Source organism: Semicossyphus pulcher, unplaced genomic scaffold (assembly GCF_022749685.1).
Source record: "Semicossyphus pulcher isolate SPU_LCO1_2020_fin unplaced genomic scaffold, fSemPul1.0.p SCAF_5, whole genome shotgun sequence".
Lineage (NCBI taxonomy): Eukaryota > Metazoa > Chordata > Actinopteri > Labriformes > Labridae > Semicossyphus > Semicossyphus pulcher.
The window spans coordinates 4,973,057-4,987,175 of NW_027211726.1; the positions used below are offsets into that span (position 1 = coordinate 4,973,057).

The 14,119-nt window shown below is 39.1% G+C and overlaps 1 protein-coding gene across 1 annotated transcript; it reads right to left on the minus strand.

Annotated features, from left to right (window-relative positions):
* Positions 1-8,487: 8,487 nt before the first annotated feature.
* Positions 8,488-13,746, minus strand: tap2a (transporter associated with antigen processing, subunit type a). The gene is given in 11 exon segments (XM_069680948.1): positions 8,488-9,071; positions 9,694-9,830; positions 10,129-10,288; positions 10,500-10,673; positions 10,878-11,066; positions 11,502-11,630; positions 11,750-11,947; positions 12,256-12,461; positions 12,728-12,858; positions 12,956-13,070; positions 13,222-13,746. Coding segments are annotated over 11 exon segments (2,160 nt in total). The 5' UTR covers positions 13,736-13,746; the 3' UTR covers positions 8,488-8,864.
* Between the last annotated feature and the right edge of the window lie 373 nt (positions 13,747-14,119).

Below are 14,119 nucleotides of genomic sequence, written 5' to 3' on the forward strand. Positions count from 1 at the left end.
ATTACTGTATGTTGTGTTTGCATTTGTAGAACAGTGGTGATTTACTGTAAATCACAGAAAGAGCAATTATGTACCACGCAAGAGGCAAAAATCAGTTCATTGAGTGTCCCTTTGTAAAACTCATTAACGAGTTGATTGTGTACAACACGTTTTTTTTTTGCTATTGTTAGACAAAGTGTATCTTACAAAAAAGACAATTATAAATGTAAAGTTTCATCAAATTTATGGAGCATCAAATCTTTACTGTTTTTCTGAACTTTAGAACCAAAACTCACCGGTTCAGGAAGGCGAGTGAAGGAAAACAACTGCTGATTAATTATGCAGTTATGCAAAATGAGTTGTAAATGTGAGAACCTGAGCGGGAACACTTCATTATACTCTCAAAGGGGAACAGAGACTAAGGGACAAGTGATTTCCATCTGAACGGAGGTGGACTTTCTCCTCCATAAGGTTGTTGGAGAGCAAGAGAGTAAACCATTTAAAAAAAGTGCAAAATGCTGTGCGCAGAGTATTATGCATGTGCAATGTATTTTTCAAAGTATCTCTGATTTGATTGCATTTGCAACTGAGCATCACTCAGAACAGCTACAGGTCAACAGAATCCTAATAAGGGCACAGTTAAAATCCCCTGACATTAAATAGATTTAGCATAAAATGTTTCCCATTCCTTTATTATTTATTTCTGGTTTATTTGACAGAGACAGATACAATATACAAAGACAAGCTGAAAACAGCCATCCAATGCAAGCATCCTAGTGTTTATAGCGTCTGCTAGTTTGCAACACCCATCCCTAGAAGGGCTTTTAGTAAACTGAGAGGTTAGTAGCAGAAAAGTAAGAAAGAAAATACATTAAATACAACGAGATACAATTAAGCACACATTAAAAACATTACATTTAAAAGCTCGACATGATTGCAGGTTTGTTGTAGAATAAACCAGGTTTTTGTAGCTCTTTTAAAAGTGGTGAAGTTTGCAGCAAATTTCAAGCGATCAGGTTATTTGTAATCTCTTTTTAAGCATATGTCTCTGAGCCTTTGTGGTTTTGTGAAAAGGATGTAAATGTAATGTAGTGGTTTATTGTCTTTGGTCAAAATGCTGCATATTTATAACAACAAAATCCATTATGGCAGTAAAGAAAAAAACAGGAAAAAGCATGAAAAGGGGAAATACACAAGCAAGTGCTAGACTGACAAGAGAGATGGAGGTGTGTGTGTGTGTGTGTGTGTGTGTGTGTGTGTGTGTGTGTGTGTGTGTGTGTGTGTGTGTGTGTACACACTAACAGCCAGGCTCAGGTGTGGAAGTGTGACTTGCTATTCCATTGTGACTCCTCTCCCCGCCTGTTTATCTCTTCCACAGAACGATGTGAAAAACATTGAAGGAGGAAACCCTTCAAAGGTGTTTTCATTCGTGCAGTTACACGAGTGAGATTAAACTCAAGTGGAGGTGACTCTTTACACATGTCTACCTTGCTTGGATTCATTTATCAAACAATTTGGAAGAAATAGTTTCATATTTTCTTCCTTCTAAAAAGATAAATACAGTTCTAATTCATGTCTTTAAATCTGAGGAATGTCTTACTTGTGAGTTATCCCTGTAACAAAGCTTTTGACAAAAACTTAAATCCTTCCTAAATCATTTAGTATCTCTGTCTTTTGGGGTTAGAAAGCCACAAACACTTAAAAGTAAAGTAGCTAGATATAGGGATATCAAATAGTAGTTAATGACATACACTATGTATCTATAACATTTTTCTTAATCTGTCATCTTCTGTATTGTACATTTCAGACGTAGGTGAGCTATATTTGTATTTCTGTTCAGCCATTGATAAAGAAATTTAAAACAACACGAGCCAGGTGCATCAACCCTGCTGTTGATTGCATCAGGATTTAGCAGACAGTGTCAAATACTACTTCCAAGAAAACAGATGATCTGAAACCATGTCCTGGAATTAAGATTACTTTTCATTAAGGATGATCTTGTGATTGGGGATTACTCCTAATTAACATCTTGAGGAAAGAACATCTGTCCAGACCATACAGGTCAGGGGTTACATTATACTGCACAAATAAAATGATCCTATTAGAAAAAACACATTTAACATTTATTACCAACAGGAGCTAGTGTTAGTGTAGCGGTGAAGTGTTGATTCAGTAAAAAGATCCCTGGTTCAATACTACTTTTCGTGCCATCTATTGACCATTTCAGGTTTTGACCTTTCAGCTTAGTGAAATACGTTGTCTTGTGTCGCCATCTAGTGGCCACAATGTGAAACTTGAGAAAACACAAATTAAGTCTGCATCAGAGCTGTAAGTAGGTTTGTGGCATGAGTTTGCTGATACTTCAGTGTTTTTATTGTAAAAGACTAACTTATATTTAATTTGTTCCACCAGTTATTACTTCTCACCATATAGCCTCTACAAATTGACATCACATGCCATTGAAAATATATATATACATATATATATATATATATATTTGGTGACTCTAAAATTGTGCCACCCGCCATTCGCTGGGATAGGTTCCCCCCGCGACCTTGAACAGGATAAGCAGTACAGATAATGAATGGATGGGAATACCAGTGGTCCAAATGGTAGTGCATGCGCAGTATGTATCTGAGTTGTTACAACAGGAGTGTGTCCCAACACCATTTTACTCTCACTCTTTCACCTATGATATTTAAATGATAACAATAAATGCCTCAAAACACTAAAAAGACTCTGACATATGCTTCTTTGGTCTAATAGGTCTGGGCCTTGATTTTCTTTATTTAACAAAAAACAAATACAGGGAGGCTGATCCTCATGGTGGACAATTTTTTAAAAAGATATTGGATACAAAAACCTTTATGTATAACAAAAGTACAAGCGGTCACATTTATTTAAAATATGTACATCCTCTAATGTAACAGAAAAGAGAGCAAAGATGCTCCACAGGTTCTCTGTAGAGATCATGTTACTTCTGTTTTTGTAGATGATGTGGTCCTGTGGCTTCACAGCTGCCATACCTCACTTACCAGCCTGTGGTTTCTTGTAGAGTGTGTACACACCACCTGGTTCTCTGCCCTACTGTTAAACAACAGGTAGGCTATACAAGGCAGGCAATCAGTCACTAGACACATAAAACAAACACTTACATCCTGTTAAGTGATAAGTGAAGTAAAGTTATGCCTCATCAGGTTACGTTGCATTTTAATCTGTAGAACCCTGATTTTCCTTTTAACCTCCAACAAACTGGTTGTTGTAGAAAAAGAGGGATTCTAGGTGCAAGTTGTTAAACTCCAGGTGAATGCCAGGTGCTCTTGAAGGCTAAAAGTTAACTGGCGAAGGAGGGAAGCCACTGGGCTTTCTCCAGGCACACTCGCACTGAGACAAGGATTTAATTTAAAATGCCTTTATTGAGTCACGACTCTTCCTAGCCTTCCTAGGGTTTTTTTTCGAGAAATGCCCTGATTCAATAAAGGCATTTTAAACTGGTTGTTGTTTTTGGATGTGTTGACCCTGGCTAGGGTAAGTGTGTTTAAGCAATACTTCGTTTGTAATGGTGGATCTGATGACGACATGTTTATAGAGGTTGATATATTTGTTGCTGTGCAAGCACTGCCAAGATTCAACAACATCCAACTATGTCGTGTTTTATGCTATTTCAGTTCTTATTTTGTCCCACTTGGGGGCACTCAAGATCTATCATCTGTATCTTCTGTAAAAGGCTTTTGGCAGCCTGCACAGTTGCCGATTTACCAGACTGAGGAGTTACAGGAAATCACATGGTTGCCACTCAGCATGGTGAAAACGCCTTAGATAAGCGCTTGGGGTGCTAATGCTCTTTATCACAACTGTGTTTAGAGTGAACGATTCCACTGCTACCGACTCCTGACATCCTGAGAGAATCTGACTGTACGGCTTTGAGCTGAAACCTGCAATGTCTTCTTTATAGTGTTTAATGTTCCTTTAACCAGATGATTTTATTTGTTTGTATTCATGTTATCCCATGGCTTCAGCTGTTGTTGTTACCTGCCTGCACCATTGACAGTATACAGAGAGTCTATGGTCTGCACTTACAAGCTTGTTCACACACCAGAGCTCCAACAACACAATACTTACACTGTTGCTGAAATTACTGAGACATTACAATACTGATATAACCCCCTCTCAAACCGTGCTGGTTAATGTGTTGATTTTCAATCCCTGTTAAGATTATCTCACTAGATGGCAGTCACGGGTAATAATTCAACCTTCTGCAGGGAACCCCCTGTATACCAAGCCGCCAAACTCCCAGTTTCCAAGAAATCACATGGCTGTTGGTATAAATGCCAAACACAACCAACTGAGGCGCTATCACACTGCTTGAAAGGCTTTATCACTCATCAGGGTTGTAAAGGCTTTTTTAGCTGACAGTAGATCAGTTTCGGCTCGCCCTATTTTGTGACCCAGAGTCAAAAACAGACATCAGATCAGCGTTTAAGTATTACCTTTGGTCCTAAGCCGGGACTTCCCGCAGCATTACAATTGTTCGAGTGTTTTTTATTGGGTGGTTTTTCTTCATCATGAGCTGAGGAAACCACAACCTAACTGCTCTAGCTTCAGAACTAATCCGACAAACGAGTGCTGCAGTCAATGTTGCAATAGTCACACTCCCCAGGGAATTTAGGGGATTCTCAAAGAAGACAGAGGGGGATCACCTGATTGTAAAACAATAAAAGTACAGGGCCTGGCTTAACTTACACTGATATCTACAATATTATCATGTGATAAACCTGAATCACTTTATTCTCCAAGATCAATAATGGCTATTATTTTATTGCAGGATATTATTCACCTTATTAAATTATATTGTTTCATTCGGCTCTATTCCAGGCAAACTCATTTTTCAAACGTGTCAAACAAAACTAGATGATGAGCGACAAAGAAGCTACATCGGTGTCATTTCTGTTGTGCTTTATGCTGCATGAGTTCCTTTATCACTTTTGGTTTAAAGAGGCGAAGAGAAGCAAGTATTATATTACAGAGACGCTTTAGTCAAGTTAATCTTGTACTCATCTTTGACGTGCAGTTTAGTTCCTCTATGATGGTTGAACAGGTTGAACAGAGAATACAACATAAAATATACAATAGGTCTAAACGTTTTTACTTTAATTCTGTTGCACATCTTGTTCAGGGATTCCTGCTCTCATGACTCAGTTACTGAAGCTGTAGGAGAGAAGCCCTGGAGTCATGCACAGTCATGCTGGGAAGTACACACTCTGTAGTGATGTGCTCTCTAGTTCTGCACTGAAGTATACCAGATTTTTATGGATGAATGGACATCAACATATTTGCCATTTTATACAACTGTATACTTTACTGCTGCACTATATTTCTATGTACAATTATAGTAATTAGTGAAATTATATTAAAACCTTAAAACATAATCAGTTTATAAAATAGAATAAAATAAATACACTGTGCAAGATTGAACCAGATATTTCTGAAAACTGTTCTTGTGCCCCCTCACAATAAAATGCTAAATAAACATTATTTCTAAAGAACTGTATCAACAATGTAAAATGTCCAACATAATTAAAAGTCAGTTCCCGTTATTTTACTTTGATACTTCAACATTTTGCTGACACTTCTGTACTTTAACTCAGGTGGTATTAAGGAAGGATTATTTTCACTCTGCTGTTTGTGTATTTTACTTGAGAAAAGCATCAATGTAAGAGACATTTTCTATACTTCTTTCAACACAGCATATTTGCAGGAAGGCCGGCCCTTTGATACTGTTAAAACCTGATTTGAAATATTCTGTAGGGCCAGGTGGGAGGGAGCGATATCCTGTAATTCAATGGACATGATATAAGAGTATCTCCATTGTGAGCCATGTGTGTAATTTTAAAGGCTACCAAAGTAAACCAAAACAACTAATTGTTTCTCTGATTGGGATCTTTAGACAAACTCCTAAATGTCACTGAAGAAATCAAAGAACATCATGCTTACAGTCCAGTTTTTACCCTGTGGCAGGCTGAGTGACAGATGTATTAATATCACAGTGAAAACTGCTGAAAAAACAACAGAAGCTGAAAAACTAAAAGGAAGCAGAATGCTTTAATTCAATTATCGTTTTATTGATATATAGACATATAAAGATATATAAAAACAAGTTCCACTGTACAATTAAATTCTTACTTCTCTCTTTCTCAATGCCGGTAAGTCACAAGACCTTGGGTTTGGCTCTGGTTTGGCTGAGTCATGCCACACCAAGCAAAAAACACAAAAAGAGAGAAAGTGAAAGAAAGAAGAGAAGGGACTTTCCAGCTCGGCAGCGTGGTGCTGCAGAGGTATGGTGCAGAACTGGTTATGCAAAAGCTTCTCGGCACATACGCACATCCACATACACACATATATAGTATTTCTTAGCTGAACACAGAGGTTTGAGGAAGCACATGACAAATGTATGTACACCACAGTGATAGATACAGCAACAGAGTCACTATATCATATTTTATTTGATGTAATACCCTACATTTCTTACTTTCAATTCACGCTGTCGGCCATTTTGTGTCTATGTTTCTGAAGGACTCAACCTAAGATGGCGGGAACTTTTGGCATTTGCTTTTCTACTTTGTGTCCTCCTGCCTGCGTGACCTGCAGGTGGCACACAATAACTGATGGGAAGGTGACAATAAACTGATGAGTCACAGTGTCTGATGAACCCTGTGTCTCTGAACAGTCAGGTTTCGAGTATAAAGACATTTATTTATTTGTATATTTAATGACAGCAATGTGTGCAGGTAAATCCTGAAGGTCATGCAAGCAGAAGTTGCTTTCACAACGGCTTCTTCTGTTAAGTCATTTCCAAAATGTCCGACTGTTGTTCAAATCTTTAATTCCTCACCGGGCCTGTACTTGCCCTCTCACCCATAGCAGACCTTCACCCATGTGTTTATTGTCTCCCTGAGTTTATGCCCGCCCCCTGTCCCATCATCTAACGAACATTTCAGTCTCACCAGTCACCCAGTGGTCCAGTTTCTTGCCACCTGTTCCTGCTCATTGCCTAAAAACTTGATGTGTTCTGAATTTGTGACACAATAATACATATTTCTGTTTTGCTGTAATATCATAAGGGTGAATTATTCAGCTTCTCCAGCAGTCTGGGTCTGAATGTACATTCACTTCACAATTTGTCACCAGCTCAGGTTAAATCTTAAACTCAAGTGAAAAAGTACAAACTTTGCCACGTGACCTCAGTCACCATTTTGTGGTTGCACAGACGCCTCGACAAAATGGTGACAGGTGATTCATTAGCTGAGCCTAACCTCTGTCGATAGAGGGAGTTGGTGTTTTGACACAATGCTGCGAATCACTTCGCCGTACCTTTGGTGTTTATGACGCATATCACCAGGCAACTTTCCAAATAGCCTCAATGCCAGAAAGAGAAACATGCTGATAGTCGGGGACTTTCCAGATCAGCCTGAACAATAAAATCCAACCCCGTACTGTTCATGCACTACATCAAATGCACTCACACTTAAAACCGGAAATGTTACACACTTACTGATTAAAAAAGGCTCCACATGACTACTCTGTATAACACATTTGCAATAACCGTGCTTCGTAATACTTAATCATTTTATCTTTTAGTCATTCTTAAAGCTCCTGTGAGGAGTTTTTCGCTGGTTATGTAACAGACTGAAATTAATTCTGATGACTCTATATGACCTAGAAAAGCAGACCAGACCATCAGCAACAAGATTGATTATTTCTAAATTGTTATTTTTAAAGCCTGAAACTGCTGGCGGGGGGTAGGTGTCAGATGAAGCGATTAACTGCACGCTGCCTTTGTTTACATTTTCCAGGGCAAACATTTAAAGTGAGTGATACATATGATTGTTGAAGAAAGTAGGATGAGATTTTTTTGTTAAAAACGACCACTTAAGCATGTACAGGACAAAATCAGCAAAGAGATAAGAGGGACGGCTTTGTCCTCAGGGGGCGCCAAAAACAACACCAACCGAAAGCTCCTCACAGCAACTTTAGGTGATGTTTTCCCCCTCTTTTTATTACACAGTACAATTACAGTCAAGGCTGTCCATCTGTGCTTACGTAAAACCCACAAACTGAATGCTCACATTGAGGTTAAAAGCTAAACTAAGCTAAACAACGTGCACCTTCCTGCATAGAAAACATTATTGCTAGTTTTCATTCTAACTACATCCAGCCTTCCAGACGGACAGGTTTAAAAACACCTTTGTCCTCCATGTTTATCGAAGTAATTATTATAATTTGAGTGTACTATGAATGCGTTTGGTGACAGAGCTTTAAAATGATGCCATACTTGAGAAATAAAATCCATTTAGACACAATCAAACATTCAGATAAAGTTTGATTGACATCTACTGAGGTCACTGACTGTTTTCGTAAGGCCTCATACTGTTGATCAATGTTTAATTTGGGATCTACTCGAAAAGCAACCTTTGGTCACTCATAAATGAAGGTTCATGGTATCAGCTGCAAGGTGTGTCAAACTTTTATTATTCTTTATGAAAGCAGGGCATGAAATTAAAAAAAACACAGTGAAGATACATTTCACTCATTTAATTTAATTTGAGTAATTTACAATACCTCAGTTGATCTAACAGCCAGCAAATTAAATAAGAACAGATGTATACCGTAAGAGTTGTGAAGGTGCTTTTGTGGCTGTTTTAAAATACAAAAAACTAACATAAAGGTCCATATCGTGTAAGTTTTACTATTTATAAAAATATATATTTACATTAACTCAGGCTTGTTCTCTTACATGTTCCTCAGGTAAGCTGCTCTCTAACACATCAGCCAAAGTCATACAGAGCGCTTCTCTCATAGTGTACATCGAGCTACGGCATCAGCTGTCACTGTGGTTGGTTTCACTCAGCGAAGAGCTTCTCTCTCAGTTTGTAGTAGCTCCCCTTCCTGTCCATCAGTTCCTGGTGAGTCCCTCGCTCCTGAACTCTGCCCTCACCGATCAAAACAATCTGATCTGCCCTCTCAATGGTCTTCAGCCTGTGAGCGATCACCAGCAGAGTCTGGTTGGGACAGTTAGCCAAGGCCTGCTGCACCTGTGCAGTAAATAATAAATGACAGACTATTATTTTAGCATCCAGTGTTAAAAAGGTACCTCTGTTTAAGGTGGAATCAGATTGAAAGGACGGGTCTAACTTTTAATATGTACAGTGTTATATTAATATCTACTGAGGTACAGTATTTTATGTACAATGATGTATAATACAATGAAAAAAACAAGGTTAAATAATTTCACCAGACTTTTCTTATCATTTAAGCAACCGTTGCAACTGTTTTTTCTTTTTCTTTTGTGTTCTAAGCACAAAAACATGAAGATTTCACTCCTATTATTCACTCCTTGATTCACTTGCTGGAAACTCTATGACAGTCAGATTCTTGACATAGTTTTTTTTGTTTGTGTGGATTTTTCGACAGGCAGCAACTAGTCTATATATCTAAATAATAAGAGTGTGTTTTCACACCTACTGTTGGGGCCATGTGTAAACGCTTGCAGGCAAACATTTAGAATCAGAATCAAAAATACTTTATTAATCCCCGGAGAGAATTTCGGGAGATTTAATCTGTAGATTTATTCATTCTTAACACAAAAAGACTTCTTAAACGGATGATAGAAAAGCTGTTTCAGAGACGTTTGAACACCACTGTGTTGGAAGTTACCTTATTTTCACTCTCTGTGTCCAGTGAGCTGGTTATTTCATCCAGAATGAGGACCTGTGGCTGTCTGACCAGAGCTCGAGCAATGGCGATCTGCTGTTTCTCACTTTTGGATAACTTGCTGCCACCCTCACCGACACCTGAGAAATGTAGAACAAAAATGTAATTTAGGTTCAAGGTGTTAAATTAAAAAAAACAACCAGATGCAGAAGTCATGAGGACTTTAGAAATCAAATACTCAAGCTATGTTCAACACTAACTCCCCAAAGTATTGTAACTGTATGTTTAGCTTTTGATATGCATATTACGTCATATTTTCTTTCATTGATCTTGGACATGATATTTACTTCCTGCATTCAACCAACCAAACATCCCAAGCAGGTTTCTGCAGGCATTCCGCTATGCAAAACAGCATAAAAGCTGGTTAAAAGAGTTCACCTGTATCGTAGCCTTTCTCCAAAAGCTTGATGAAGTCATGGGCGTTGGCTTTACGAGCTGCTTCCTGGATCTCATCAAATGAGCAGTCAGCAAGCCCGTAGGCAATGTTGTCTCTGATGGAGCCAGAGAAGAGCACAGGCTCCTGGCTCACCACGGAAATCTGACAAACACTTCTCATTAGCTTGACTGAACAGAAAGTCATGTTTTACATATAAAAGAAAAATCTTTTACATTAGGATTGTTTATAGTCGATATTTTATTTGTTAATAAAAACAGTTAAAAAAACATCAAAAAGGCTCAAATTTTCTGAGACAGAAGATGGCAACAAAGATTCACGTGCATCACTACAAATTAGACGTAATGATAAATACCTTCTTGTGGAGGAAGTGGTGCTCATATACTTCTAGTGGTTTATTGTCCAACAGGATTTCACCATCCTGCGGGTCATAGAACCTCTCCAGCAGACTCACACAGGTGCTTTTCCCTTCTCCAGAAGGACCTACCAGTGCCGTCATCTGACCTGACTTCAGCTCCAAAGAGAAGTCCTGAAACAATAAGAAAATTAGGGTTTTAATAACACAGTTGCACTGCAAAATTCAACATTTATCCAGTGGACACATGCAGAATTAGCTTTGTAAATAATTACCTTTTGATTTCTTTTCATTATTCATATCAATGTCTGTTTTTTCATGAACTGTCCAAATTAAAACCAAAGAAATCCCTTTATATACCTGTCGTTCAGACCTCACCTGCAGCACTTTTTTGTTGGGGGAAGCCGGATAGGAGAAGTTGACACCGCGAAGGCTGACGTGTCCTCTCAGCTGAGCAGGTTTGAGTTTTCCCTCTGTGCTGACCTGCGGTTTCCGGTCCAGGTATTCAAACACTTTCCCTGCAGCCCCAACTGAGTTCAGCATGTCACCGAAGATGTAGGTGAGTGTCTGGAAGAAGGCATTTATAGAGTCAGACTTGCAGTATGTAAAATGTAAATATTTTGAGTAATCATATGTTTTAGAATAGTGTAAGACACAATATGTCTGCTTAAATATGCTTAAAAAGTTATGAGTCAACAGAAATTTATTTTAATTTCAAAGCCTTGTTGAGGAAATTAAAAGTTCATACTCTTATTTTAAAAACATTTTTTCTTTTAATAACTAGTATAATTAATATTTGTGCTAGTTTAACTACACATCAGTTGTTCATAGTTCCTTATTTCTCACTTTTCTCGATTTTTGTCTTGTGTGTGATGTGCTTTATACACAGTTTGCCTTGCCTCACTGTGAAACTGTTTGTTAACGCACTTACAAGCTAACATTTTAAGGTGCATGAAATGATCAGCTTTGACTAACAAAAAATCACAAAGCATTATGGGATACCCTGATGTTGTCTCCAAGGTTTGACTGGTAGAGAAGGAAGGAAACCAGGTTTCCAGTGGTCATCTGTCCACTCCGGATAAACAGCCTGCCGTAGTACAACATGAAGACCTGCATGCCCAACCCTGTCAGCTACACACACACACAAACACAGAGGAACAAATCCTGTTAATTACTGTGCTATGCAGTGATATGCACAACACCAACTTACTCTAAATAACTTAATCTAAAAATAAATAAAAACTTCTCACCCGCCGTGCGAGCAGGTAAACAGCCCTGACAGTGTCCCGTCTGGTCTTGCGTTTGTGTGTGTCCATCAGGCGGTCGCCATAGCGGCGGGCCTCATGTTTTTCAGTGTTAAAGCTCTGTACAACACGAATACCGGACACTACCTCATTCGCAGCTTCATTTGCCCGGGCAATTGAGTCCTGCACTTCGAGAGACAACCTCTGAAGAAGGAATAAAAAAGTTGTTTTCAGAGAACTTCAGAGAAATTCAACTTAAATTCAACTAGGTGTTTTTGATATGGGATAATTAGATCACTGTGCATTGGAGAAGTAAAAAATAGTTTACAATTTTTGACCTCGTAGTTACACACACAAAATCACTACTGGCTTTAAAGACACAGAAGATTCAACTTCATGGTTTCACCAAGCAGAAAAGGGCTCAGATGAGCGCTGAGCAGTTTCCTCTTTCTGAGTGTCATTTATTTTCTAAAAGACACAGGGGCCTTATTTTAAATTAAGTCACCAGGTACCTGATAGTGTGTGTCGTAGATGTTCTGAATGAGGCCTGTGACAGGCGTCTCCATCAATACAAGGAACGTGAGCTTCCATGAAAGGTTCATCATCAGGGAAATCATGCCCAGTGTCTTGATGAATGTCCTCAGCAGCACATTGACATTCAGACACACTGTTCTGCCCATCAGGGTGGTGTCTTTAGACAACCTGGATGTGATTTCACCTACACAGAAAATGAGAACACATTATCCTCTGTCCAGTCCTGTACTCTTATACTCCTCCATGTTCTACTTTGTCCTATTTAACATCTTGTTTTTTATTGTTGTGTCCAGTTTGATCTGTCTTATACAAAATATCATGACTGGCCTTTTCTTGTCCCATCATTTACCAAATCACCCTGTCTGGTTCTGTCTTTAAATCCAGGGCTGATCTGACTTGTTCAGTCCTTTGTGTACAGCATAACATAATATTATAATATTTTAGCCTTACCTGTCTTTATGGTCTCAAAGAATCCAATTTCCTGTTTGGTCAAAGCCCCAAACAGCTTGACTTTCATCCTGCATGTAAAAGCACTGATGGCACACATTAAGAGGCCCCCTCTGCAGCCTGCACTCACAGAGCTAATCAAACAAGCAAAGAGAGAATCATTTAGATATTACATGTCAGCCCCACACACATGCTGGGGAATGTATGTGAAGGGGAATTATTGTCCCATACCTTCCCAGAGAGAACAGACCCATGAATAGCAGTGCAGACATGAATTCATTTGGCTGATAGTGGCTGCCAAGGATGTCAATGACTTTCCCAGTGTAGTAAGGGATGAACATCTCACCTGAACACACACACACACACACACACACACACACACACACACACACACACACACACACACACATAGTATCTTAGTATCTATAGAATCAACTTTACTGTAGAACAAAATCATCATCATCATCATCATCATCATCATCATCAGTTGTACTTACAGATAACAGCCAGCGACAAGAACACAAGCCCTCCAAGCAGCAGTAGATAGTAGGGTTTGTACAGGTACAGGACTCTCAAAAACAACACTCTGGCTTTCTGCTTCTCCTTTTTACCGGCAGCTGCATCGTCGGTGTCTGGGATGGTGGTTTCCCAAAACAGTGCAGCAGCCAGCGACGCTCCGGCGCACATCAGCCAGCAGCGTATATCCGTAGATAAGCCGCATTGTGTCTCCTCCTGGTAGAGCACTCGTGTCCCGGTCTCTATCACCGCTGGCAGCAGACTGTGCGCGGCTATAAAACGAATCAGCAACGGTTTGGGGTCTCCAAGGCTGAACAGGGCCACAGCCGTCAGTGCCAAAAACCGGAGAGCCGCAGAAACCCAGAGACGCGCAAATTGTCCAAATACGCTGTGAGACTCTGCTAATCCTGATGCGTAAAACAAGGACAGGTCAACGCAGACTGCTAAAAACAAAGCAACGACTTTTCGCATTACTGTTTCTGTATTGCCGGCCATTTTACCGTCACACTCGTCCTCGTATGACCTGCTCTGCTGAGGGGATCAGTGTAGAAGTTTTCACACTTTCAGTTTCGTTTTCTGGCAGAATTAGGGGATTCCCAGAAACACAAACTACGGAGCACAAATATATAAAGTGGGATTCTTACAAATAAATGGTTTTACATTTCTCCATCGTAATCTTCCTCTATTAATTGCCCGGATGAGAACAGTAACATCCAGTGTCAGTGTCGTAGCCAGCACTGTTACACAAGACATAAAACAGATTATAGTTACATGGTTCATTAAAAAAAAGAAATCAATGTTTTTTTCAAAATTAGAGTTTTATTTCATTCTACATTTCATATATTTGACATGAATTATGTATGGGTCTCTCTCTTTGTG